The sequence below is a fragment of the Falco punctatus genome (genome assembly GCF_963210335.1).
Source record: "Falco punctatus genome assembly, chromosome: 4".
In the NCBI taxonomy this organism is placed as follows: domain Eukaryota; kingdom Metazoa; phylum Chordata; class Aves; order Falconiformes; family Falconidae; genus Falco; species Falco punctatus.
This window is the reverse complement of record NC_137583.1, coordinates 5922170-5949840: the sequence shown is the minus strand read 5'-3', so window position 1 is coordinate 5949840 and position 27671 is coordinate 5922170. Positions and strand designations below refer to the sequence as shown.

The 27671-nt window shown below is 43.2% G+C and overlaps 1 protein-coding gene across 5 annotated transcripts in view; it reads left to right on the top strand.

Moving 5' to 3' along the window:
- FGD3 (FYVE, RhoGEF and PH domain containing 3) overlaps positions 1 to 26271 on the top strand; it is a 128870-nt gene extending 102599 nt beyond the window's left edge. For 4 of the 5 annotated variants that reach the window (XM_080386245.1, XM_080386248.1, XM_080386247.1 and 1 more), the window contains 2 exons: positions 2272 to 2412; positions 8589 to 26271. In XM_080386245.1, coding sequence (XP_080242371.1) covers positions 2272 to 2412; positions 8589 to 8813 — 366 coding nt within the window. In that variant the 3' untranslated portion in view covers positions 8814 to 26271. The other variant, XM_080386246.1, reaches the window with a different exon arrangement.
- Positions 26272 to 27671: the final 1400 nt, after the last annotated feature.

Genomic DNA, 27671 nt, shown 5'->3' with positions numbered 1-27671 from the left:
ATTGTGGGATGCTGATCAGACAGGGATGCACACAGATTTTGCAGCTAGGTTTCAGCTTTCAAAGTAACAAAAAAAAGAGGAAAAACTTCTGGTTTGTTTTTATTGTGGGGCATTTCAGATCTTGAGTTGTGCGCAATAACCACTGGCGGAACTTGACAGAATAAGATTTGCTTTTTCACTTTTACACCATCTAGAAGATACTTTTGCACTCCTTATTTCACATCCTGTCAAAATATTATTGAAGGGAATTTTTTCTTAGTTGATTGTGCAAAAGTGTGGCATCCTTCTGAAAGACTGTCAGGATTCACAGAAACTTTCTGTAACCTGCTATAAGGCAGACTCTTTTCTCCAAGACTTGACTTCCAGAAATGATGCTGTGTAAACTGCTGCTTCACAATTGACACAGATGTCAACAAGCTTTATACCATGATAGCAGCACATCCTACCCTTATTTTTTACAAGAACAAGAAACGTGTTGGCAAACTGATTTGTTTTATCCTCACCCACAACTGAACCTTCTCTTACCAATGCTTTTTTTAGACTGTTGGCAGAGCTGTGAGTATCGTTACGTGCCATGCTTTTCATGGACCACCTTGAAGAAAGGTTTTCATTTATTTTACCTGTGAAATACAGCCAGAAGTCACAGATATGTAAAAGAGGACATTCATCTCTGTTGAAAGTGGACCCACAGGGACATCAAATTCTGGAAAGACACACTGAGACACAGAGAACTTAACTTCATTGCAAATCGTCCTTCCCCCTGATGTGCTGACCTACCACCATTCTCCTTTGAGCATGGCATGGAAAATTAGGGAACAATTGTGGCCTATACTGAAAAACATCTTACCTTGAAAAACATCTTTCTGGAAGCTACCCCTCAGTGCCATCAGACTGCCTTCAGCCTTGTTATACCCTTCATGAGAACAAAACTGCATGGAAAAGAGCTAGACTGAGCAAGAAACCTGCCAGTGCATATCAGAGCTCCCGTAATAAATGCTTCCTCAAATAGTCTTTTTAGACCCTGCCCTGCTCTGCTTCCCAGCACATTATATTTCTTTCCAGGCTACTAAATGTACCTACACAGGTAAAATTATACTAGCATCGTGTCCCAGAGTGAACTCTGCTGCTCAGGTGCTTTGTCAGGTTTGTACCCAAACACATCCAGAATCTCAGAAATACAAAGTAGGGTAAAGCTAGAAATGCACGTTGCCCTTCCCTGAGCTACCACATCTGCAGAGCGCAGAGAAGATTCTGGATCTGGAGCTTGATACCATCAAAAACTGCAGATACACACTACAGCTATGACTGCAGATGATGAGTGCTTAGAATGCATCAGTATAGTCTGTGGTATCTCATAATAAACTTTCTAGCACTGTTTAAGCAGAGCTGTTTGCCAGTAAAGTGAAAATCTACAGCTACCCAGCCCAGAGTTAATCTGAAAAGCCAAAAAGCAAACCAGTGAAACGTGACCTATGGCTTTACTTTAGAAAGCAGTTTACAGCAGAAAACTGCAAAAACCAAAGGAAAAGAGTCATCTTTCCCTCATACACTCAGGCTTCTAGCCTTCTGCTAAATCTTCAAAGGATCAGGTAAAATGCAAGAAACTAGGTGTATAAAAAAGAAAGATGAGAGCTGGTCTTTTTCTTTCCCTCCTATTTACATTAAACTTTCTTAACAAGCTTAACAGCAGCTGAGGAGATTGCCACTTTACAAATGTTATTAGCAGATGCCAGAAATTCCCAGGAGACTTCCGTGTAGAGTCTGATATGAAAAGGAGTTTTACTTTTCTTTTGCTTTCTATCAGAATACAAAAATTTGTTTCAATCTTTTTTTTGCCTTAGTGCTCTCTGATTTGGCTCACATCTCTCTGCATCCATGCACAAGAGTATCCATTAATACACCTTTTGCATTAATTTGAAATCATCTCCCAGGCTACTTTGCTAAGCAAGAAACTAGCTGCATCATCTTAATTACTATTCTCAATTTACTTGGTGGAGGTGGAATTTAACTTCATGTCCGCTGGGAACAGTAGCTCAGCATCTGCCTGTATTACGTGGAATTGTGCTGTTTCTTGGCGGTATATAATAATGACTACACTTTTGTTCAGCTATGGGCTATCCAGCATTTGCCCTACAATATTAATTGACTCTGGACAACTTGTAAGTATTTTTCATACTTAATTCTAAGTATTTTTGCCCATGTAAGCATCAGTGGAAACAGCCCTTTTTTCTTTTTTTTTTTCCCCTCTTTTTTTTTTTCCCCTTCATCCAGAAGCAAAGCATCTTAGCAGCCGAAAATAGCCTCTTCAGCAGCTACCTCCAGTTCCTTGAAAAAGGGAAGACTTGGTACAGAATGTGGGTGACCATCCCCAAGACTGAACCTCTTGTTCTGTATCTGCAAGGAAGTAGCCAGGTAAAATGGCATTCATGAGGGTTAACACACAGGAAAAAGAAAAAATTAAAAAGCCTAAGTTTAAATATGTCAAACTGAGAAATAGGTCAAAGGATTTGGCTTGGTTTCAACAACAGAAATTAACTTGGTATTCTGAATATAGCACAAAGCCTCAGAGATTTCAAATTTCCTTGTTATCTGTAGTTACTGCTGATATGGTTGTGAGCAAATATTTAAGTTCGTAGCTTAGCTTTTCCATTTTTCAACAACAAAGGACAAAACAAGGATAATTTGCTTATGTTTTGGGGTTATTTTGAGGTTTCAGGCAGGTATAGTCAAAGGTTTTATTACCTTGTCATTAGGGAAAGCACTTTCCTCTAAAATGTATAGAGCTGTGAAGCAGTCTGAATATTACAATTGCTGGTTCAAGATTTTATTCTTTTTTAAACCTAGTTCTGGGCCAAGGGGATGGAGGAATTTGTGGGAATGTGGAAGTTCTTCGGCATGAAAAATGGACTGTGTTTGCTAAAGCTCTTGTCATAGCATCATGTGACTTTTTATCTTTATTTGAAATAATTATCATTAAGCATTTTTTTTAAAGTGTGCTGTTGAAGGTAACTAGCATTTGTGTGTGGTGAAAGTCCAGTACAGAAATGCCCATTTCCATGACAGAATATGCAAAATAGAAGTATCGGTCATGCTTCCTCAGTGCTGAAGGTAAAGAATGACAATGCTGGAATGAGATCCCCCATATCCAGTTTTTTATGTGGTGTTTGACACATTTGTGTACAGCTTTATCTCCCGGGTCAGATAGAAAAAGAAACGGGTCCAAATTCAGCCTACCATTACCCTGCTATAATTGTAGTGCTGTGAAGGGTTTGCTTTTTATTAACCTCAGTTTGTATGGCTGTAGCTAGGGGCAGTCTGGGAACTAAAGATTACCAATGATTTTATAAAGCTATTCAAAGTAAAGCTTACCCCATTGCAAATGTTCAACAAGAAGTACACGTTGTCCTTAGAAGTGTGTTCATTTTGCTGCTTGTCAGCAAGAACACCTCTGGTTTTGAACAAGCGTGTGTAATGATTTAAGCGTAGCGTTCAAATAGACTGAAAGCCTGAATCTGGAGCTCCAGACACAGCCCGCTTGGCTTCATCTAGGACTCCAACCCCACACTCGGGTAAGCTTCCAATTCCTCCTGCAGGCAGCGAGCTGCCTGGCTCCCCTCCTAGTCGACAGGAGATGCATGACTGAAATTACAAGTTGAAAAAGCAAACAGCCTCAGACAAAGCACAAACTGAGTGCAGCAAACCCAGTCTTTACATCCCTCTGGAGTCAGAGTCTGGGGAAAGGAAAAAAAGCTTCAAAAAGCAAAGCAGAGAGAATGGCTTCGCTGCATTAACTTTTCAACTGATGTGAAAGCTGTGCCTTAGGAAAGGACTAGTGCAGGCTCCGTAGCCTGTACAAAGCAGAGTCTCTCACACAGGCAAGCTTGGGGAAGGCAAGTGGGAACGGGGAGAGGTCTAGATTCTTTGGTCTTCCTCACCCAGGAGCAACGTGTCATCTAAGAGATGACCAGAACAAGGAGTTGAGAGGAAGCAATGCCTCTTACACAGTATGGCCTAGAAAGATATTTTCTCTAGTGCCCAACTAACTGTCTCGGGACGACACAAATAATAACCCATGGGACGTCGATCAGCTGTATTTAGAGCATAGCAGAATGATGCTCAACCCCCCGGGGCCCCGTCCTGACAGTCATGCAAAGCTAGGGCTGGAAGCAGGAGGAGCATCTGTGCTTCAGATGCTACATTCTCTGCTCCGTGTCCTGCCATATTTGATCTTGAGACTCTGTTGACATTACTGCTAAGATGGTATTTTTTAGGAGAGAGCAGTGCCTTGGGCACTGATTGTTGATTTTTATGACACTTAAATTTAGTGGTTAGCGCCCTCCAGGTGTGAGAGAAATCTTCCAGTAAAGCTGCAAGAAAGCATACAGGGCAAGGCTGATCTATCTTACGTTCAGTAACTGAGCTCTTACGTTCAATAATCAAGCCAGGATTTACTGTTGGGAGTCACCAGTTGCAGGCTGACACTATAAACAACAAAAATTAATCCCTTCAAGTCAAGGGCCTACCATTCTCCCTCGGATACTTTCTTCAATTTGCATCTGACTGAAGGAAAAAAAAAATATGAAGTAAATCCCATTCTTTGATACTAACGCAACGTTCTTGTTAGTTCTGGTTTGCATAGTATACACTAGGCTTCCAAGAAAAATCTCTTCCAGAGCTGCTTTCCTAGTGGTTGAGCATCTGGAATCAGTCGGGCACCACTCGGGCTCGGATGTTACTTTTCCAGGTGTTCTGTTTTGTACAGCCACCTCGATGTTATCTCACAGACCTCTCTAGGCCTGCAAAGAAGCATTTCAGTGCCTAAAAAAAGACATGCCTTCTGGGAAAAATACTGGCAACAATGGTATTAAAGGTCTTGAAACACAGACCAAGCGAAGCATGACTGTAGGAGTTTGAAAGTTGGGAGATTATTTTTAAAAAGAACAGAAAGAATAGCACCTCTTGGGAAAAAGGAGTAAACCAAGCTGAAGCTGGAGCTTCTGATACAGTAAAAGCCATCACAGCTTCTGTTCTTTGCACCCCCAACCCTCACACCGAAGAAGGGATGCCAGTGCAGATGGAAATAAGGAAGACTCACAGGCTTTGAAATAGCAAGAAAACTGCTTTTTTGCTTTAGATCCTTGTTCCAGGAGAATGAATTAATCCCCTGAGTGTTCACGGTTTAAGTCTTGCATAAGGCTTTATGCATGAGGATAAAATTCACAGCTTATTTAGGTATGGAAATCATACCAATTTTATCTGTCCTCAAACTGAGACAGAATTTGTGCAGCTGTTTGTCACATATATCTGAGTGGAATTAGAAGAGCTTGCATATAAGCAAAGACTACCTCAGGCTTAAGGCTCAGCAGTTTTACAGAAATGTGTCTTTCCAAGGGCTCCACCTGGACCTTCTGTCCCCATTGGCCTTGTAAAATGCTCAGCTACCTCCACAGCTCTGATACGAACTCACACCTAATTGAGAAAGGCACAATTAAGGAGTCCCAGCTAGCTAGAGAAGTAATGAATTTTGGAGAAATACGGAGGGTAAATCTAGTACAGCAAGAGCTAGTGTATACAATAATTACCAGGTTTGATCCAAGAAAAGATTTTGCTTTATAAATTCTGAAGAAAAATCTTTCATTCATCATGTAAAGGTGAGTTACTCCTAGAAAGTAAGGGAGTAGCTGGTAGTTTGAAGTTGAGCTCAGGTTTTAGAGTTTTGCGGCTTCTCTGTTGGCCATGTTTAGGGGAAGCTTTAGCTGGCCCTGCACGAAGCTCTGCCTGTCCTTCTACGTGGTCCTGCAGAGCTTTGCATCTTGGCTCACCGTTGCGTCATGGGAGTCTCTCAATGATTTGTGCAAGGCTGGGATTAGATCGTAAGTGGGTTGAGTGGGAGTTTGGTGGAAAACCCAGGGATTTTCTAAACCTACTCAAAAGTAGGAGGGAAAAATAGTAGTGGTCCATCAGTGGGTAACTGTTGTTCTGTATATTTGCCTAAGAGAGCTTATACGCCTCAAATTGACACCCAGTGCAAGAGGGATGTCTGTGTGGAGGGGTACATGAAATAGAACCGCCTGTATGGTGGAACTGGGCTGTCCGTTCCCAAATCTTAAGCCCTGGATGTTGGAATGGCTCTACTAGAGCAATAAACAAATGCTGCTGTAATTACCTAGATAAATAACCCATTAGTATTATACTGCTTAGAGTCGGTGATGCTTGTGATTACTGACAATGTCACATATCTAGTAGACTTTTGTGTATCGCTCAGTGTCTCAAGAAAATGATTGAAATCAACCATAAAGCGGAGCTCTTTTCAGCGCTGGGTAGTTTGGTTTGATGAAATACTGACATCATGCAACCCTAGTATGTTGCATACAAAAGTATTTTTAAAAAACATCCACCAATTCAACCAGCCAAATCCAGTAGGCTCTTGAAAATGGAACATGAAATTTACCTCTCCGTAAGGCCTGTAAATCCTACTTATGTGCTCGGTGTAGGGCCTGAGTTCCTTGTGGGTGCGGAATAGCCTCTGGATTTGCTAAACTCCAAGTAGGAGGGGAAGGGCTCGGTGGCAGAGGCAGTCCAGAGATGCTCCTGGTCACACAGGGTGACCTGGTTTGGGTGTGTGCTATGACTTGAGGCTGAGTTCTTCACCTGAATTTGTCAGTAGTGCAGCTTTTCAGAGATAATTTAAATGCCTTCCTTTTGGATCAGGCAGGTACAGAGAAAGTGGCAAAGGCATCATATTAAGAAAAGGGAGGAAGCAAGACCAAAGGCAGTCTGCTTAATTTGCCTGTGTCTGCACACGTTGGGTAGGTGTAACGTGTACAATTCAAACATCAGTTTGCTCTTGCACTGCACTTCTTGGCTACGAATGATACCATTTTTCATTGTCATGGGCAGCCTCCAGTTTTACATGTGACAAGTCGTAGTGTCTTTTTCTAAAAGAAGATCGGTGAAGCAGGCATGGTTGAGCTTGCATGTGCTCTTGTGCATTTTGCGTTCATCAGTCCCATATTTGCTTGCTTCAGCACTGCCATGTATGCAGGTCTAGAGCCACTCTGTACATGCCAGTTCAAACTTCTGCATGTGCAAGACCTCCCTGTTTATATGGATGCGGCTGTGGTGGCAGGATCTAGAACTTGTATACTACTTTTAAAACAACTGCTTACACTCAAATAGGAACTGAATTCTTTAGTGTTTGACCTAAAGCCACCAGAAATCTCCTTGAATAGTGCTTGGTCTTCAAGCAGATGGACTCTGGCATTTTTTGCATAATAATAACAAGTAATAGATTAATAAATCAGGAACCCTGCACTGATTTCATAAAACGTTGTAGACACGTTTTTGACTGTGTATTTTTTTGCCCCTTCAGTTAACGTATGTGTTTGCATTGATGTGAGCAGCTCTGAAACGTGAATTACTTTAGCTGACATGTTAGAAAAGTAGAGGGGTTTGCCATTGTTCTCAGAGCTGTGGTCCCCTTCCAGATTACTAAATCATCTGAATTCGGTCTGGGGTGACAAGAGTGACTTTGTCACCTCTTTGTGGGATGCCTCGTTAGCTTCGGTATGAGGCTGCTACACAAGTAGCTGCTATGACAGGCGACAGCTTCTGACAGATGCTTGATGTCTGTGTGGTTTAAACTTGAGTTTGGAGACCCGCCTTTGAAAATGCTTTGCTGGCATCAGTTGGAACGAGTGGCTTGGTGATGGCACACCTTGCCTTGCTAAAGTACATCTTCCCTGAGAACTCAGTAGAGGCTGGTTGATGCTCAAGATGTGACTGTTAGAGAGGTGTGTTCCACAATCTGAGCTTCAGCCTCCTTGACAACTCTGAAAGTCATCATAAATAACTCTGTATTTCATAGTCACTTCCCTGGTCTTGGCCTTTGTGTCTCTCGGTGTCCAGCTCTGCTTATTTCTCTCCTCTGAATCAACCTTACAAATGTCCCACAAGGTTCAAGAGGGGTTGCACTGAACTATTCTCAGCTGGATTGAATTGCCTGTACCTAATGCAACATTTTTTTTGTTAAAGGCAACATGCATAAGTTATGTGAAATTATAGGAGAATCCCCATCCATGCATGCCACTGCTGGATCTGTATTCTTACTGCAAAAGGGAATCTCTTAAATAAGAAGAATAAAGCACCGATAAGTCATTGCCTTTTATTGTTTTGAGTCAAGCAGTCAATATTGCCTCTTCTCTGTTTTCTGTGCTGTAGTACTGAAGGAGGAGCTGAACGCACACGTACTCTGGAACTGCATCAATGTGCTTGTCGAAGTGCGCGCGTGTTCCCCCGGCGGGCAGGGTGGCAGGCTGGAGCTCTCAGCCGGGGGCACGCACCCAGACACCCCACTTTGGTGAGAGTTGTGGCATAGCCAGAGCGTGTGTGCCTGCTGGCCATGTCCCAGGTGTAGGGTAATGCATCTCCAGACATGTCTTACTACTTCGAAGGTAGTTCTAAACTGTTTGAAACAGGTGGTTTTTTTATCCCCCGGAGAGGAAATCTTTTTTCCTGCACAGCATACCCCTGCTTCTCCCATTTCAAATACTGCTTGTTGCTGACTTTTTGTATTTGTTCTTCTTTAGGATGGACGGAGCCTACGTCCTATTCCTTTGCTGGGATACGAAGTCAGTTTACCGAGTTCTGGTGAGAAGTTTGAAGTGAAGCATGTTTTTAAGCTTTGCCAGTCCCAGCAAACTCTGTATTTCAGTGCGGAAGATGAAGAACTGCAGATGAAATGGATGGAAATTCTCACCAAAGCAGCCAAAGGGGAAACTGAAGATGTAACTGAAGGGCTTGGCAACCCATAGAGCAAGTTCTGTTTAGTTTCTTTGCTACACGCTATAAACCATCACTTGAATTTGGTATTCATGGCACTTTGGAATCTGTATGGCTTTATATTTTCATGTGTCTGCATAGGAAGTTCAGTGGTTTCTCTCCTTTTATTGTACATTTCTCACATACGGTAGTTACCTGGCATGTGTTATGTTAAAGGAAAAGGTAGTTGTAGTTGGTGGTGGTGTCGATGCTGGTTTTAAAACAAAAGACAAGGAGAAAAGCATTAATTTTAACAAAGCTAATGGAAAACCATCAGTCTCTTGTTTTCCTAAATGTATATTTTCCAGTCCTTTTGATTGCTGTTCAGTGCAGGATGTGTATAGTCTGTGATTAGTTCTATAAATGCTGCCTTTTAAGTTAAATGTTGTAAAGGCTTGTGCTGGCCACTGACATTCCGTTCTCTGTCCTTTCTCTCCTGATAAAAGGTCTTTGTGAAATGTGAGCAATGTACTGAATATTTTCTCTTTGCTAAAACTATGTCTCTGCTATTTTGAGATGACCTGTTCACAAGACAAATACTGTAGAAGGGACTTCTAAAAATGACTGCAAACTGTGCAGAAAATAACATTAAGAAGCCTCATTGATTTTAAGCATTTATAATATTGTTTTGTTTTCTTTTGAAACCAATACCTTCCTTCCTTCTATTTGAACCCATTTTGATGTAAGTGAACAAACATTTTATACTGCAAACTGGGTTGTGATCAATAAACAAGAACATTTTTAGTACACACAGTACAAAAAGGCGACTTTTTTTGTTGTATTGGTTAATTTAAAAGTGACCTAGGATTTATTTATATAATTTGTAAATAATGTTTCATAAGTATTTCAAGAATTTTTAAAAGATCTCGGCTAATTAACAGGATTTAGTGCATAGAATAAGAGATATTTGTATGAACTGAATTTGTAATTTAATTTTTTTGTTCACCTGTATTTGTCTTATTTTCAGACTTAAGTGCTTATCTAATTAAATAAACATTCGTGCAGGTAACTCCTGAGCCAGATTTCCAAGGCACAGCAAGCTTTAGGTCAACATTTAATATAGGTTTACCAAAAAAAACCAAACAAAAAAAACATGGAAAAAAAAAAAAAAAAAGGCATGTCTGTTCCTAGTGATAGTAAGCATGTAGTACTGATAAAAATTAAATAAAAACTGTCACAGTACTGTATTTTTAAATGGTTTGGTTTAACTTTTGTTTCCTCTTCAGCCTTCTACATTTTCTGATATTGGTAGAAAGAAAGAACTGCTTCATACAGCCAGAGTTTGTTAGGATTGTTGAAAATTAGCGATCTGCATCAGTGAGTATTGTTCTTACCTACAGAAAAGAATTTGGTTTTCTTCCTTGCTTGGGCTTTGGCGGTTTGGTTTTTTTTTATGCTGGTGAAATACATCATATGCCTGAAGTCCATGATGCTAAAAATCAGAGGCCATGTATTTTATTAGCTACTGGTAAAATTTCATGAGACTTGCATCTTCCCTCTCGTCCCTACCTGCCCTCTCGAATCAGTTAGCATGAAAGATTTCTTGCAGAGTAATTTTTATCATATAGTTCATGAAAAAAACCTCAGTGTGTGTTATTTTCTCCCCCAAGCTTCCCTGAAAGTGTAAAGATGTAGAATGCTTGCCTTGAAAATTTAATCACTTTGTAATATTTCTGGTTTGGGTTTTTGTTGGTGTTGGGTTTTGTTTGTTTTTCAGGGTTGGGGTTTTTTGTTTGTTTGCTGGGTTTTTGTTTTGTTTTGAAGTTTTTCCTCTGTTACTCCACTTGCTTTGTTCCTTTTCTTTGTTACCAAGAGAGCAATGGGAAGGGAGAATGGTAAACCAGAACAAAATTAATGCATCTGAATATATCTTTCATTTTCTATTTTTATTAACCAAGAAAAAATCTTTAGCATACATTTTTTGCAATTTTCCTCCATTCTTTTTTTTAACTATGTCAAGATACACACGTAATGACTTTATCTTCCCTCAGTTCACCTTCTTTTAAAAAAAATAAATATAAAAAATAATTTGTAGTGTGCCTGCAGTGTTAACACATGATGGCACCTGTGGGCATTGGCGGTACGGTTCTCACGGAGCAGCCTTGTTTCCAGCTTGTCTTTCCACTTTCAGGGGCTGTGGCAAGGAACGTGCCTGGGGAATCTCTGCTTTATGACTAAGCCCCAAACAATCAAGAGCTTTTATAGTTTCAAGCCAGCAACTTAAACTTTGTCTGGAAAACTAATACAAGTCCTTTGCAGAAGATTCCAGAGCTCTGTCCGCTCTTGTTTGATACACCATGACAATGCCCAGCCTAGGGACTGAAAGGAAACGGGTGATGGTGTCAGAGCTTGGGATCTCATTCCCTCAGTCATGGTTGGCAACGTTAGTGGTACTTCTCCAACTTTCAAAGCCTGATTTAGCTCCCGGTGGAGCTGAAGGACAGTCTGTTGGCCACAGCTGAAGCTGCATTGTGTTGGGGTGAGTTACCGCTCATCCGTGTTGGGGCGTTCGTTGTTCAGGCTTTGGATTATTCTTTCCTGTTCTTGGGACATGTGTGTCATTTATATAAATGAATTCAGCGGTATGAAGGCTGAGAACGTGATTCTGGGAGATGAATCTTTCAAAGTATCTGAATGCACATCTTTTAAGAATACGGGAAATAATCACTTCAGACCTCCTTCAATCTTGGTTAGTTCATGTATCCTGCCACACCAAGGAAATAAGCTGCTTTCCCCCACACCCTTTTTTTTTTTTTTTTTTAACTTATAAACACAAAAGAAAGCCTGAGACAGTGGCAGCCTAGTTCACATGATGATAAACAGGCATGCCAAAATTGCAGTCAGCTAGGCCAAGCAGGGGTCCCCGAGCTTCCAAAATCTGCATTCTCCCTATTTAGTTTTATAGCTGTGCACTCAAATTCTAAACCTCAGTTGGTCCCTGGCTGGCAAATTGATATGGCTTTGGAGTGCTCTGGGGAAAGCATCAGTCAATGTTTTCTCTCACGCAATGCTCTTCCCTGAGCACATCACATGGGTTTGATTACTGCCAGAATCAGGGTGCTGGTTATATGAAGCTATAGTCAAGCCTCATTCTTAGTTTCTGTTGATGAAACTAGAATATTTTACTTAAATGACCTGTTGAATGAAGGGTTGCAACTGAGAAACTCGTTATGTTGGTCAGTGGGATGACAGAGGTGGCAATCAGTCTTTAGTGATGGAAAGCCAAAGATCTTGCAAAGCTGGATGCATACACCTAACTTAGGGGAATATCTCCATTGCTGTCTATAGAACAACGCAAAGCCTGTGGAAAAGCCTACACAGTGTGGGGACTAGTATAAGAAACAATTCAAATAAACTTTAGAAGCATGTGGCTATAAAGAGCTTCATAGCTTTAACCTTTACTTTTTCTACTATCATTTCTGTCTGTAATATCTTAGAGATCTATTAATGTGTACTTACTCCCACAAATAATTGCATATACAAAAAAAAAGGGAAACTTTTATTGTGTCTTAGCTATTGAGTTAACGTAGAACAAATATAGTACAGAAGCCTCCCAGCACTTTCTCTGATCATCGCATGGGGTTTTTGTTGAATTTGCATAGGTTTTGAAATTAACATGTCAGTTTGGACCAGCTTCCTATACAAACATGTTTTTCATGAACTCAGAGGTGCATCTGGTGTATTTCTCTCTGAGAGAGCGCCACATGAAATATAAAGAAAGGTTTCTTATGTCTACAAAGTTTTGTTGCTCCGCTCATCCTTCCAGTAAATCAATAACGTGAATGGCTCAATCATATGTAACTGGGTAGCTCGGAGGAGGGCAATGTAAATGTCAGGATTTTTTTTTATAATGGTTTAGGAAAGGAGAAGATCTCTTGCTTCTTGTACAGGACACCAGATTTTCAGCATTTTGGCTGTCAATGGGAAAGAATTTAATGTCAAATGATAAAGCTGAAAGTGTTATTTTATTCTGAAAGAACTGTGTTATCTTGTTTCTGATCCAGCTCTGAAATCAATAGAGTATCTCTCTTCATTTATCTGGTTTGTTTGAAAAAAAGTCGAGTCATCAGTTTAGCAGGTGCTTTTCAAGGCATAAAGTGAGCTCCAAGACACGACGATTTCCTTTAGTAGATCTTATTCAGATGAAAGACAGCAGTATTTGTTTCTTGTTCTTTGGGATGAGGTAACAAACGATGAGGGGGTTTCTTGCCTTCTTCATTTAAATGAATCCTAGCATCGTTTCCCAGAAACAGCTGCCCCGCAATACTGAAAGTGTAGATTAAAGCTGGTGGTTAACCGATCTGGCTGTGGCTTTACTTCCCTCATTGTCTTTCACCAGCAGGATGGAGCGTTCAGCTGCTAAATATAAATGACTGCATATCCTGTAAACAAGACCTTCCCTTTTCACACACCTACCGTTTCTCTTTTTCTGTTCTTCAATCCATGTGCGGCATGGCCAGGGCTTTCGCTGGGCTGGTGCTTTTGTCTGGGTTTTCACTTGGCTGGGCACTCTGCGGCCCAGGGAAGCTTGCTGGAGTAGAGCAATTGCATTTTGCTGTAAAATGAAATAGCAATAAAAGAGGCTTTTCAGAAAGCAGTTGCTGTCTGTCCTTGCAGATACTCCGTGATCTGTGATCACAGGAGATTAGACTAGAGGAAGAATTCTGTTTGGTGTCTCTGAAATAGGGTTTTGGGAAGCTATAACCAGCTTATGTGCATGACTTGCTCCAATGCAGCAAAATAAACTTAGCCTTCTTAGAACTGCTGCTAGTATCAACAGTGTAAAAGACTGTTACTCAGACAGGTCTTATCAAAGTGGTTCAAAATTCAAAACCACAAATCCTCACCTGGAATAAATTGTATTAACTTCACTGATGCATTTAAATGAACCTAGATCTGGCCTACAGTGTTGGTTTGGGTTTGACTGACAGTAGATTTCAAAAAAGCCTTCTCTCTTCCCAGTATTTTTGCCCCCCTACACCCCAAGGGTGTCCCACCCCAAAGAAAGCTTATTTAAAAGCTTGTTTCGGAGCAGCGTGTGCATGCAGTGTGCACTGATCAGTGGTGAGTTATGTTCAGCTTGGTGAGGAAGCAAATGGAAATCCCAGCAATTTAAAGAGGCTCCGTGTTCCTATGTCTAGACTGTGCTTGCTGCTTTGGAAAGCTTTAATTTGCAAGTCTCAAAATTTGTTTGTCCAGTGGACCTGTTTTCCTTGCAAATGTCAAGTAACTTCCCTATGTTTCAGGCAGACACTCTACAGACATGGGAGTTTCTTCATTGTCTAGTCAGATCAAGGAGATCTCATACGATCTGTAGCTGGTGTATTTAAGTCTGAAAAGGAATAATCAGTTATTCCAGCATCTCCGAATGGGCAAGAATCTGTCAAGGCATTTACACTGTGTTACAAGAATTAGCCGTTTGCTCTATGAGGTATTGGTCTTGTGCCATAGTGCTCTGTAACTTTCAAAAAGAGGTTAAATTGGAAAATACAGTGTTGTCCCACTTCTATTGGAGAAGGTGCTCTCAAATTCCAAGCTGAAGATAGCAGTGTTTGGTGTGAAACTGGTGACAGCAAGTACCAACTGACTTCTGAATTGGGTAAGAGTAATTAAACATTGCGTATTGGCCTTGTGCATGCATTGTTAATGTCACTCTCCACATTGGGCAGCACGTTTTTGCTTTGATAAAAGTCCTAGTATTGACTCAGATCATACTGGAGCTGTAAAGGGATCTCAGGAAGTTTTACTTTTCAACACTTTCAAGTTGCCTGTGGTGTTAAGTTATAGTTGTCTGGGTGCTTTGGGCAAATCTGGAGTCATTGGGATGTTTCCACAGGCATCCGTAGATAGGAAGGTGTCTTAGGAACTCCAGTGCCATTGCATTGTTCACTTAATTTTTTTCCCCAAGGAAAACTGTACATTGAGGTTTTAGAAGTCTCTTTTAATGACAATAAATGCTGTTGAAACCACATCATGGAAAAAGGGAATAACTCAGCGACAGAATTAAAACAGGAAGACTTTTGTACTGAAAACAACATGAAAGGGAAATAAACTCATTGCGTCTGTCGTACAACTCAGAGCTAGGTGGGTAGTGTTTCAACAGCTGGGGAGATGGAGCAGTAAGTACTAGTTTGGATAGTCAAATTGTGTACTGCAGAAGAGAGAAAATCTGAAGCTTGTTCCTTAGGCTGTGCCAGAGATATATGCCCATTGCTAAAAAAATTACTGTTCCTGCACACATCCAATTCACCTGGGAGGAGCTAGTCCTATTTCTAGAATCTGAGTGCCCAGAGCGAGAGTACGGACTACGTGCTCATCAATTCATGTGAGGAAATCCCTTTTGGTAATTAAGCTCCAAATCCCTCTGTTAACCAGTGTCAAGATGCATCAGATTCTTGGAGTTGGGCGATAAAAGCTCTCCTTGAATTCATGTTGAGTGGCAGTGTGAGATCGGATTGATTTAATCGGCCGTAAGAGGCATGTCTGCCTAGGTTTGTCGTAGCGTACGACAGCGCTGTGTCCACGTGTGCTGTTGTGTACCGGTAGGAAGGGGACTTGCCGTATTGCTCTTGTGCGTAAAGGTAAGTGGATGGTGCTCTGCTCGCCTGAGAGCGAGTGAGGCGGTGGGACTTGTGCGTCTGTTTTGTACAAAAGCAACCGGTCTGTGTTGTCGCTGTTAATGGAAAAGTTCCTGGTGCAAGGCAGATAGGACACACCTGTAATCATCTTACGGTCATACAAAATGAGAAAGTAGGGAGGAACTTCCATCAGTTACATGGATCTCATCCTCCCTGGAGCGGCTTCATCCTGTGCACTGAATATGTATCGCACCACCTGCAGGGAAGGAGATCAAATTAAACATCTACAGACAATGGGTATTCTGAACATGGCCCAATTCTTAAGTCTTTAGTTTTGCAGTGTAATATTTTTTGAGATAGTTTCAGGAGAGTGGGAGAGGGTTGAATGGTTTTGGCTTGAAAAGGTAATTTCATTTTAAAAGAGAAAAAAAAAAAAAAAAAAAGTATTGTCTTGCTCCCACTTTGGTTACCCAAAGAGTTTCAGCAGCAGAGAGTTCTGCTGTAAGCTAATACATGGAGTTGTTATAGGATGTAATCAAATAAATTGCAGGTAGGGATTTGAGAGAGGGGAGTAGGGAAGTGGTTTTGCTGAGTTACTGGTTGTGTACTTGTGCGTGACTCCAGAACTGAGGAGGGATCGGGACCTGGTAACACACACCCGCAGAGGAATTCCCAAATCCATGCCCATGCAGGACTGTGGCTGCAATTCACAGGGCACAAGCAGGAGCAGGCTCGCTGTGATAACTCTGCACTAGCAACTGTCCTTCCCCTGTCCTTACTTTTGCCAATTGTCACACTGCGTCTGGAGCTGCTGCAGTACTCGGTGACTATAAATAAACCAGAAGGAAAGAGTCTTCATGGAGCCGTTGTGCCCACAGTTGGGGCTTCAGGGCAGTCAGAGGAGGGAGGGTGCTGGAGCTGGTGCTAACGCACAGCCCGAGTCCCCAGGCACACGTTTGAGCGTAACGTTAGAGAATATAATGCAGGGTAAGAAACCACACCATGACTGTGTCCTTTCCTGTAGTCTTGTGATCATCTGCCATTACTGGAACCGAGCGTGACTTTTAAAGCAGCAAGTCCCGGGGGATGTGAAAGAAGGGTCAATAAATAATACACACGGAAAGAAAGAGCTACAGAAGAACTGAGTTAAGTTAAACAGGGAAGGAAAAGAAAAAAAAAAAAAAAAGAGAGAGAGAGTGCTCCTGAGGACAGATGCTTACTGAAAAATACAGAGTGTATTTGCCCATGAAGAAGCTTTTCCCTTGTTGAAAGGCGTTGGGAAGAGCTGCTTCAGCCCGGTGGTGCCCTGGGGAAAGGGGGGGCAAGTCTGGCCCGGAGCAAATTGTAAATCTCACCGCAGTCTCCTAAGAAGGTGTGTTTTACTAGCTGTTTTCATTGGGGGAGCGGGCATTAAGGTGGTAGGCACCAAGTAATGCAGTTGAAGGTCAATTAGACACACAAAACCATTTAGAGGAACATGGCAATTCCTGAAGAATTTCCATTTTCCTGCCACCTTTCCTGTCCCATCCTTTGGATGCACTTAGTCTTTGTGTTTTTCAAGCTCATCCTTTCTCCTACATCTTTGGATTGCCTTTCCTCCCTTAAAAATTCTACTTCAAAGGAAATAAGTTGTGTCACCTTATTTGCCTGTTGGGTTGAAGGGAAAAATACCAGCTGGAAGTGGGAGCAAGACGTATTTACTCGGAGCTGGGGCTGAATTTAAGCCTTCAGAAGTGTACCCACATTAAAACACTCACTCACAAAGTAGCATTTGATGTGCAGTGGGTGCACAAAGTCACATCAGAATGTGCCTGGACTCTGTGACTGCAGCGTTGTGCAGGGAGATGCAACCTGTCTGCTGGTGGAGCAGCACAATTTTAATCACCTCCTTAAATACACTGCCATCGGCTCAGGCACGTGTGGCAGCTGGTGCTGGGATCTGTTTGATTTCTGTGCCCAGGGGCTGGGATCTGTTGGATTTCTGTGCCCAGGGGCCAGCTTTCAGGGACTGGTGTTCACTGGGTTCCTCAAAAGCAGCCTCTGATCTTACTCCTCCTGCACCTTTCCCCATCTGCCCTTTCCTGTTTATCCTTTGCTGCCCTTTGCTATTGTTGCCTAAATAGGGGCCACATGTGGTGATGGTGACTGACTTGTAAGAAAATCTTTCTAAATATAAAGTGAAGGCAAACGAGGAAGATGGCGCCTTGCTGAGCTAAGAGCTGGAGCCCTCTCTGAAGGGCAAGATTGTCTGTGCAGAGACTGATAAAACTGTGGTGCTTCCCTAGGCAAAACTTGATTCCTTTAAAAATAAGTCAGTCACAGCAATCTGAACAAATATAAATAAATGTAAACTTGCTGATGAGACAAAAAAGGAAACAAAGATGATGACAGAGGTCCCTAAACCATGCCACATTCTTGCTAGGCTGCCAAGTGGAGAAGAAAACGGCATTCTAGCAACAAATCAGTGGAGAAGACGCAATAAACTTCTTCAGGATAAGCAGGAGCACACAGAAAGAGAAGAATGCTTCTATCCCCTTCCGGCCACCCGCTTTTCCTCACTTTTATTTTCCATCTGCTTTGTCTCAGTTCTTTCCCCCATTGCTGCTGACTGCTTACCAAGCCTCCTTTCTTTTTGTCTACCCTCTCCCCATCAGCGAGTCGCTCGTTCACTGCTCCTGCACTTGCTGACAAGTGAATGTCCTCAGAGATCTTCCAGAGCTGCCCCCCATGGGGTAGTGACTGCTCCTCAGGGTGATAGATTCAAACGATAAAGTGCTGCTTTAGCATCTTAAATAAGAAATGAACCCCTGTTCATTAAACGTGCTCTGTCACTGCTAATGAGGTCTCAAATCAACATCCTGGTGACAAATACATGATGCTGCTCCCTGCCTCATGCCAACACAAATGCTTAACCATGTTGTAAAACAGGAACTCTTCCCGTTGAAAAATACCTTTTTTTCTCTTTTGACCTGTGTTACTTTGTGCCTGATGCTGCCACCAAGCATTCTTCTATTTACTCCTGCTCTCCCAGCGACGCTGCATAGGAGGGAGGAACACGTGGCTGAGCTCTGCAGGGTGTGAGTGTTTTATGGGCCATAGGCAGCTGAGCTGTTGTGGATCGTAGCGCAACATCTGAAAGTTTTACTTGCCAGCAGGGAGCTATTAACCACCTTGCAGCCACAGTGATGCAAAAGCCGGCAGTTAGATAAAACCTGTGCCCATCCCTGGCACAGCTGAGCCAGCACGCTTCAGACACAGGCTGAAAGGAGGGCAGAATGCTTTGGGGTTTTGTACTTTGGGGCTTTTTTCTCTGTTACCTTGAATAGGCTGTGGAGATGGTAACCTTCCGCTGGGGTGGGCAGTGGCCGTAACTTCATCTGCTGCAACCACATGCATCTTCCTGAGGTCTGTCTCCAGAGCCTGAAATGCAGTGCTGGTTCCCTTCCCACATCTTTTGTGTCTACACCCACAAAATAATCGCTTGCAAATTGATATGAGATTGTTAATGAACTCGCCCTGGAAGACTGAGCTGCTTGGCAGCACCTGGCTGAAGGAAGAACCTTGACGGTGTACTTGGGTCCCTGTGGCCAAAAGCAAGATGTGCTTGTGAAGCTGGCAGCTTTTAACTGGTGCTAAGTGGTACTCCCCATCTCAGTGCTGTGATATTCACACCCATAATTACAGTAACTCTGAAGAATTCCCACTGGATGCCTATAAGTCATTTATTATTCAGCAGTGTCATCCTTGAAAATGAGTAGTTGCTGGGTTTGTGTTTTGACAGTGGATTTATTTTTTCAAACTTATGGATTGATCCTACTTTTATCTAGTGAGAACCAACAACATGTTGTTTGGATATTAATCACAACCAACCCACCATACAGACTGTGACAGGCTGTTTAAGCTCAGCCTCTTTTATTGTTGTTTCAATCACCAATGCCTATGAAAATACATCATACGCGTGCCGTGTCTACATAGTCAAGTTGAAAGCAACTGGCTGCAGTTCAGCCAGTTACTAAACCCTGGTGGGGGCTGAAGGGACAATGAATAAAGAGAAAACGAGAAACCCTGGCTGCAGCTGGGAGCGGTGTGGGAGACAGTGGGATCTGTAGGGGTGCGTGTGTGCATCTCCCTTCTGTCTGCCTGGAGCATTCCCTGGAGCATTTCCTGCAGCTCCTGCAAATTCACACGCCCGATTGGTGACACCGTTTATATAAGCTCACTCACTTGGCTTATGTCCTAAAATTGTATACGATTTGGTCCACTAATTAAACCAGCCTTGGATGCAGGCTATGATGCTCTTGGTGCGTACCGGGAGCGCCGCCGATAGGACTGGACCAAGCTGGGGAGCTGGCACTGCCATCCTTGCCGTGTCCCTTGGCCACCACCTCTGTCACCAGAGGGGCAGCGAGCACTTGGGCACCCTCTGCGCAGCTTGTTGTAGTGCTCATCTTTGGTGTGCTGTACTAGGGAGAGGAGAATCATCACAGAAGTGAATAATAAATGAACGAGTGTAAGATATCCAGCGTATTACTTATTTATGAGTCATAAAGTTGTTTCAGGTGCTGGTATTTTCTTCGTTTTCTACCAGGCTATGTTCTTGAATGTTGCCGTCTTACGAGCTCACCAATAATGATATCTCAGTACAGGAACTGCCAAGAATCTAAACGGTGATTTCTAGTAACTGTCAACAGTCTTTAGGTTTAATTGCCAGCATTAGCACTTTCTGTAATGGCAGACTTAGTAGAGAGTTCTGCACAAGCATCAGATATATTAAAAAAAAAAAAAAAAAAAAAAAAAAAGAAAGAAAGGAAAGAGCTAGCAATGGAAGGATAATAGCCATAATTAAGAAGCGTGAAGCTCTGCATTACATTCTTTTTCTAGAAGAGTTTGCTGGATACACTGTGCATAATGAAACACTAATTTAGAATGCAATTTAGGTTGAATTTATTTTCAGTGGCCTAGAAGAAATGAGTACCATATTTTCATGAACAGAGCTAGGATTCAGTCTGTAGTTTAGCCTCACCAGTTTTGTAGTGGTTTTGCATTTGTGCAAAGAACGTGCTGATCTTGTCCACAGTAAGACCTTGAATTCAGTATTCCATGTCTCTGTTCAAGTTTCCTTTTGTGCATGAAGGTTGTTGCAGGGAGATTTGGGCTTGGGTGGATTAGGTCACAACTACAGTAAAGTTTGAATAAGATCTATACAGGCTGCTTTAATCACAAATAGTTGGTATTCTTCCGGAGAATGCTGCAAATAGTATGTTTAATAACATTTCCAATAGACCCAATTGCCTATTATTAAGAAATGCATCAATGTAACGCTGCTTTTGGTTAATGCAGAATGCAGGGGGTTGTGCAGGCTGCTCACAGTGATAACAGACCGGCCTGGGAGAGGAAGCAGTCGCTATGAACCCTGTGGTTCAGGTTAAAATAATGGCTTTGTTTTCTGAAACAGGGGGAAATAGAGGTATTTCCCTTACTTATGTTTTCGCAGTTTGAAACCATACCCTGGCTGCTTAGAAATCTAGTGGTAAAATTCTCATTGACCTCCCTTTGGACCTATTTTTCTTTTGTCAAATACAATTTTTTTTCTCCCTAGTTTTATAGAGTTGGGTTTGGGTTTTTTTTTTTCTTTTTTTCATCACGCCTTTTAAATTCTGCAGCCCAGCAAAGTGGATGCCTAACTGTAAGGGTAAATGTTCTCAGGCAATAGAACTAGTAACCTGCACAGGAATAAACATACACTTCAGAGTATCTGTGGAGTAGTCCGTGTGCCAGTTTTGCCTATGAGCAAGCCTTAAGAACAGCCCAAACTTCTCTCTCTACCCTTTTCAATCCCTCATACAACTTTAGAGTGAATCCCATGTTAATTTGTTCCCTTGCAAACCCAGTGAGCTGGCGCGGGGAGAGCAGACGTGGGGTGCTGAGTCCCCCCGGCTGCTCCCACCACCTTCCCATCCCCAGGGAGATAGGTGAGAGTCTGCTTGGGGATGGTCAGAGCCAAGCAGGGGGGGTGAAGTGTGGGTTAAATAAACGCAGAAAACCGCATATAGCTTTCCCTCATCAATTCCAGATTTCTGTTCTGATGGGGTAAGCTGGGAACACTTTATTTTTTTTTCCCCCTTCCCTTTTGAAAAGATAAAAAACCACCTCACTTTCCTCATTGGCAGGTTCTGGTGCTTTTTCCTCATACATAAAAGCATAAAATAAAAACTTGTAGATATTTTCCCAGGTGGTCTTTCAGAGCCAGAATTGAAACATAGAGCTAGCCATGTACTCAGCCGGTTGCCTGCAAATCTGGAAAATTCACAGTTGCAGTAAGAGCAGCCCAAATAATCCTGCATATTCTGTATGTGCCTGTAATAACCTGTGAGATGTATGAAATGCAGCGTGAGGCTGAAGCTGAGATCCTTGGACAATTTGCCTTTCATGTTTCTTTCACATACGAAGCACAAGCCCTGATCTGAGCGTTGTACATCCCACAGATTTACACCACCCTTTGGGACTGAATTTATTACCGGTTCAAACAAAAATATAGAAACAAAACCTCAGAGATGCTCTCTCCAGTGGCTATCTAGCAGCCCCTCCAAAAGACCCCCAGCTGTCCCCTTCCCTCTTATCTCCACTAGAAATAAGAGGGTGCGTTCACAGGAGCAAGGCAGTTGGCACCGTGGGGTGGGAACGACACGATGGCAGACCCCGTGGTCACGCAGCAGGGTCGGACGCGGTGTGCGTCCTCCCATGCCTTCACACGGCACGGCTCTGGGGTCTGCCACCTGGCCTTGGGTCAGCAGCCTTTCTCAGCACGCAGCCTTCCAAGCGTGCTTTTGACTTGCCCAGTAAGGAAGAAAGTTCGGTTTTGTCCCATGGGGAACAGGAGTTTGTTCGACTGAACAAGCCCAAGGGGGAAGCATATGATCAAAAGGGGAAAAAAGTGCCGATGGGTAAATTAATAATACAATTCATTGTTTTACAAAGGTGCTTCTGTGCAACTCTGGAGTTAAAACTCTATGAAATGACCAACAAGAACTCATCTCCAGTGTTCTTCCGTAAGTGGCGAGGGGTTATGGATTTTAAGCTTTGTTTCTTCTCTGCAGCACTGAAATGGGCATTTTGTGACGTCCTCACCAGCACTTGCAGTAGACATCTGCTGCCCAGGTTTGTTCGAATGATAACTGGCTGCCCAGGGAAGCGGCGGGGTCACCATCCCTGGGGGTGTTTAAAGCCTGTGTAGATGCGGTGCTGAGGGACGTGGTTCAGTGGTGGCCTTGGCAGTGCTGGGTTAACGGTTGGACTCGATCTTCAAGGTCCTTTCCAACCCAAATGATTCTGATTCAACAATTCTATAATGCCAGTTTTTTTTCAGGAAGAAAACTGGGTCAGCTGGATCTAGAGAAATGCAGGGGAGTAAATCTTGTCAACTCTACCTCTTCGTGCCGTACACGACAGCCTTCTGCCGGCAGCCCCCCTCCTGCAGCGGCCCCCAGCACCGCGGTGCAGGAAGGACGGTGAATTGCCCTCCAGAGGTTGCCCCTGGCTCGTGCATTTGGGTTGAACCCGAGCAACCTTATTCTCAGGTACCTCTGGAGGTGTTTTGGAGGTGCCCCAGCCCAGCTCAGGTGGTGGGTTACAGAGCACCACGCCATGATCTCTGCCTGAATTCACCCCCACTCTCGTGGTCACGGCCAGGCGATAGGAATGGTGCTTCCGCATCCAGTGTTCGTGGCTCACCGGGCTTGAAGAACAAGTTGGTGAACTCAGCACTCATCTCAGACCTTCAGCAGCAGGGCAGACGTTGTAGTGGTGGGCACAACGAAACTTGGGTTCTTTTTCATGTCATTTTTCTTTCCTTGACAGTGCAGCTGTGCTCTGAAAAATGTATGGGGGGTAGGGGATGTATTGCCTCCTCTTTCTCGGCATGTCTGCTCCCCATGTATGAACCCAAACTTCTGGCTTTAGCAACTCAAGTGCAGTGTTACTGCACCTGCTCCTCATTCCCTCTCCTCAGCAGAGCCGGGGCTGCAGCACTAGCAGGAGGGGGCTGCGGCACCACAGAGCTCCAGCGGGTCCAGCCCTCCCCACCACTGCATGCCTTTCTCTTTCTTTATAATATTTATCAGAACACCACCGCAAAAAGGAAGATCTTTCTGTGTCCTCTAATCAAGCAAAGAGCAGTTCCTCCTAACAGCATCTGCTACATTTAGACCTGCAGGAAAACCCAGTTCCATCTACCATTTGCACTGCGTGCCAGTGTGGAAGACTGTGAAGAAGTTACAGTGGGATAAATGTGATAGGAACAATATTGCTGAGGTTTTCTTCATATAAACGCAAGTCCTAAACTACAGAACTTTTACATCTGATTTTTATTTGTTTATTTTATGACTTTTATTTCTATAGCTGGCTCTAAGACATCTGCATTTGAAATTACAGGATTAAAGCAATTCTTTTCTTTGGGGTAAACTTGAACTGAAGCAACGCATACATATTTAAAATAAATACTAAATATTCAGGACATTGTGGCAAACTGTTAGACAAGAGATTTGGTTTCCCTTATGTTATTATCTTCACCGTTGTTAATAATGTCTCTTCTTATCTCAAAACCATGCTACTGAAATTGAACTCTATCACCAAATATATCTCATGTCAGTATGACTCAAGCTAAGAAGAACAGGCAGTGCCTTTTTCATTAAGCTTTCCTACAGCCTACTGCACGGTCAGGTATTTTTGTGAGGGTAGTTGTATCTTTTCAGAAAACTACTCCAGAGAAAGAAGATGAGTTTCACCAGTTTTCACAGGAGTTGACCAAGGTAGAGCATCGTTTGTGCTGCTTTGCTGATGCAGAACCCCCATTCATTTTATAATTGCAAGCTAGAAGAAACAGCTTTTTTTAATATGTAGATTTTTCAGTCGGAATAAGTATTCAAAGCATTTTGGAAAGGGAAGTACTTGATTATGAGTTAACTTTGGTTTAGGCAATGTCTTTGGAAACAAATCACTCTGGTAACAGCACAAAGCCTTAAGGTGGGTCTAAGCAGGTGTTGCTCAACTGGAGAGTTGGCGTGGTGTAGTGGAGTAGGTTGGAGAAAGAGGCCAGAGAGTGCCAGTTTCTCTGCATGTTTCCAGCCTGCTCGGTGACTTATGACAACTCTTCTAGTCTTTACTTCTCTTTCACCGCTTTGTTTTTGAACACGGACCCTCTGGTTTGCCTCTGTCACTGGGCTGTCTACCCTTATGTACGTGCCTCAACAGCACCAAGCATGCCTGGTCTAGACTCTTGGGTAGGGTCTTTGGGTGCTAGTGCATATAAATTCAAATCTAGCCGTAAATTCAGGTTAAGTCACTAATGTAGGGGATGTGTAATACACTGTATGTCCTATTAAGAGTGCTGGCAGTCCATTTAAAGGTGGGAGAGGAGCTTTGCTCTGTGTTTACAGAAAGAAGACAGGGAGTTGTCTGTTTATCTCATTGAAGAACTGTGGAAACCATGTCAATTGACTCTGAAAATACCCAAATGACAAACCCTCCTTTACAAAAACTTTTTATGGCTTCTTTCATTTTTCTTTCAGTCTTATAATGAACCACACCAGTCATTTTCTAGTAGGCAAAACTTATTTCCTATGAGGTTTCCTTGCTTAGCGTTGTTGTTCTTGCAACCAAGACACACCAAGAAATGCAGCAGCAGAACTGGATCTCATTTAGTTTCATTACTATAAATCCTTCAGGGAGGTGCATTCTAAACAAATCAAGGAAAATATACTTGACGAAAATGAACACATTAACAAGGAAACATACAAAAATGCAATAGCAAAGCATCCTCAAAGAAAGGATGCACTACAAAATAGTTTTGTAGCAGGGTCTATCTCGGTCTGCATCGGTTTCCTGTACCAAAGAGACCAGCGCAAGGGGCCCCAAGCACCGTGCTGCATTCCTCTGAGGACATCGCTGCAGCTCTCTGGAGGCTTGTCAGAAACCTACAGCAGCATCTCATTTTGTCCGGATAAAAGGGTGTCGGGTCAGGACCTTAGTTTCATTCTCTTTCTTCATCTTCTGTCATTTGGAAGGAAGTGGGAGCTTCCAAAGCTGAAGAAATAGGAGTCCCTGGCAGTATTTGTTACAAAAGTTGTAAGCCTAAGACTTCCCTTTGTCCTAAAATCCGTCCTTCTGAGTATAGCTTGCTTCTGTGCAGAGGGGTAGCACAGGGATTAAGCGTCACATAATGCTAATATGCTTTCGTATTACTGCATAAATAAGATTTAAGCTGCTAATAGCCCTTTCTAGCTCTCTGCACAGAGCTGAATTTTATATGCTGGCCATGATAAGAGTAGAGAAAAAATACCCGGTTGTGGCAGCAGCAGTCAGATTTAAATAGAGGACTGAATGTAAATGAAGTGGAAATTAGAAGTGTGATAGCCATAACTGAGATGTCCTGATATTAACCGTGTTTCAGAAATAATGCCAAAACTAGGCAGTAAGTCAACAACCCCCTCTGTGCATGAGGTACATGGGCTGTTGAGCTGCACCAACAGATTCCACTTTGCTGGTTGCAACCATGAAGTAAAATACATCAGGTCTTGTGATACCAGCTGCCAGACCAAGGCCATCACTTCCTACCTGCCTCGGAGCCATAAAATACCTTTTCTGAGCATGGTGGGTGCAGAACGAAACCAAGCTGCGGCGTGCTGGCCTCTCAAACGCTGCAGGATCCCAAAGCACTGCTGCACCTGGGAGCTGAGCCTCCTGGGTCTGTGCCAGCCCGCTGCGTGCCCCCGGCAGCAGTGAGGTCAGGCTCTCCTCGGGCCGGCTGCTCGTTCTGAGGTGCACATCATCCCTCCTCTGCACCCAACTGAACCGGTGGCTGTCATTGTGGTCTTTTTTTTTTTTTTTTTTTTTTTTTTTTTTAATTGAGAATCACAGATTAAGGGGTTGGAACAAAACTGGTTTTGTTTCTGGAGACATTCATTAACAAATCAATTAGATGTACTCAATATCATCCTGGTGCGGTTTTCAGTCTGCATGCTTTTCTAATAATTTTCCTAGTCTGCTAAAACGTAGCGTTAGGCCGGCAGAAAGACGACTTGGCAGAGGCAAACCCGTGAGCGAGGGAGCTGCCAGCGCCGGGGCGGAAGGACGCGCGGCACGAGCGCCATGGCCCGTCTTCCAGCGTTCAGTCCCTTCCCCAGGCGTGGACGGACTTTGGCAGGTGTCTAATTTGCTGGGTGCTGGGAAGCACGGCGATGAGGGTGAGCACCAACATGCACCCGCGGCTGAGAGGTTGCTGGCAGCGAGCCACCTGCCCCTGGAAGCTCTCTCCTCTACCTGCACTTGGGCTTTGAGTGCTGCGCGAGTGAGAGCCCGGCTCGTCATAGCCACGCTGGGACCTTTGCAGCTTGGGCAAGGCCCACCATCAGCGCCGAGACTGCAGAAAAGCACTGAAGAGGGATTTTTTTTTTTTCCAAATCCTTGTTGCTACTTGTAGAGGAATGGAGGCGGTGGGTTGGTTAGCATTGATAACACGCAGCTGTGGCCTTGCTTCAAAGGCAGTGGGTTGATTGACACAGATGATGTGCAGCTGTAGCTCCTTCCTGCTAAGTAGTTAAATAGCTCCAAGGATGGTGGGGGAGGAGCAGCATGGTCTGACCTCTGGAGGAAGGAGAAATGGCACGGATGGATGGTGGAATCTGACTGAAGGTAAAAGCCTTGTTGCGGCCTGCTGGTTTGTTTGTGCTGCAACAGCCACTTAAAGCAATGAATGAGAAATGGTCAGGGTAGGAGTTACGTTTTTGTGAAGTGATGTGTGACCTTTCAATGCCTCTGGCCCTGAATTACCTGAGGGTATCCACGTGATCTGACACTTTGTGTGTGGGGTCCTGTGGGGCTCAGGCAGGTACAAATCTAAATAGAAATAAGGAAATGATAAGATGGATGGTGTTTGTCTGTTGTGCCTGCTGGGGACCATCCAACTAATCTGGATACACCTTAGTGTGACTGCCAGCCACCTGATGCTCAAAGACATCTCAAGCTAGAAGTTGTACTTGGCCTTTGATATAGTGCCTTAGAAGATTTTTGTCCTAGAACTTAGCTGATGGGAGGGGGTTCACTGTACAATTTTTTTTATTATTATTATTATTTATATCAATAATATCCTGTGTCAAAGAACCCTATAGCTAAACTCCACTTTTTATGGCTGCTGCACTGGCAACTTCTAGGTCTTGCCTGGGGAGCAGCACAGCACCCACCCTAACTGCCCCCAGACCCTGAGGTCGTACAGAGCTC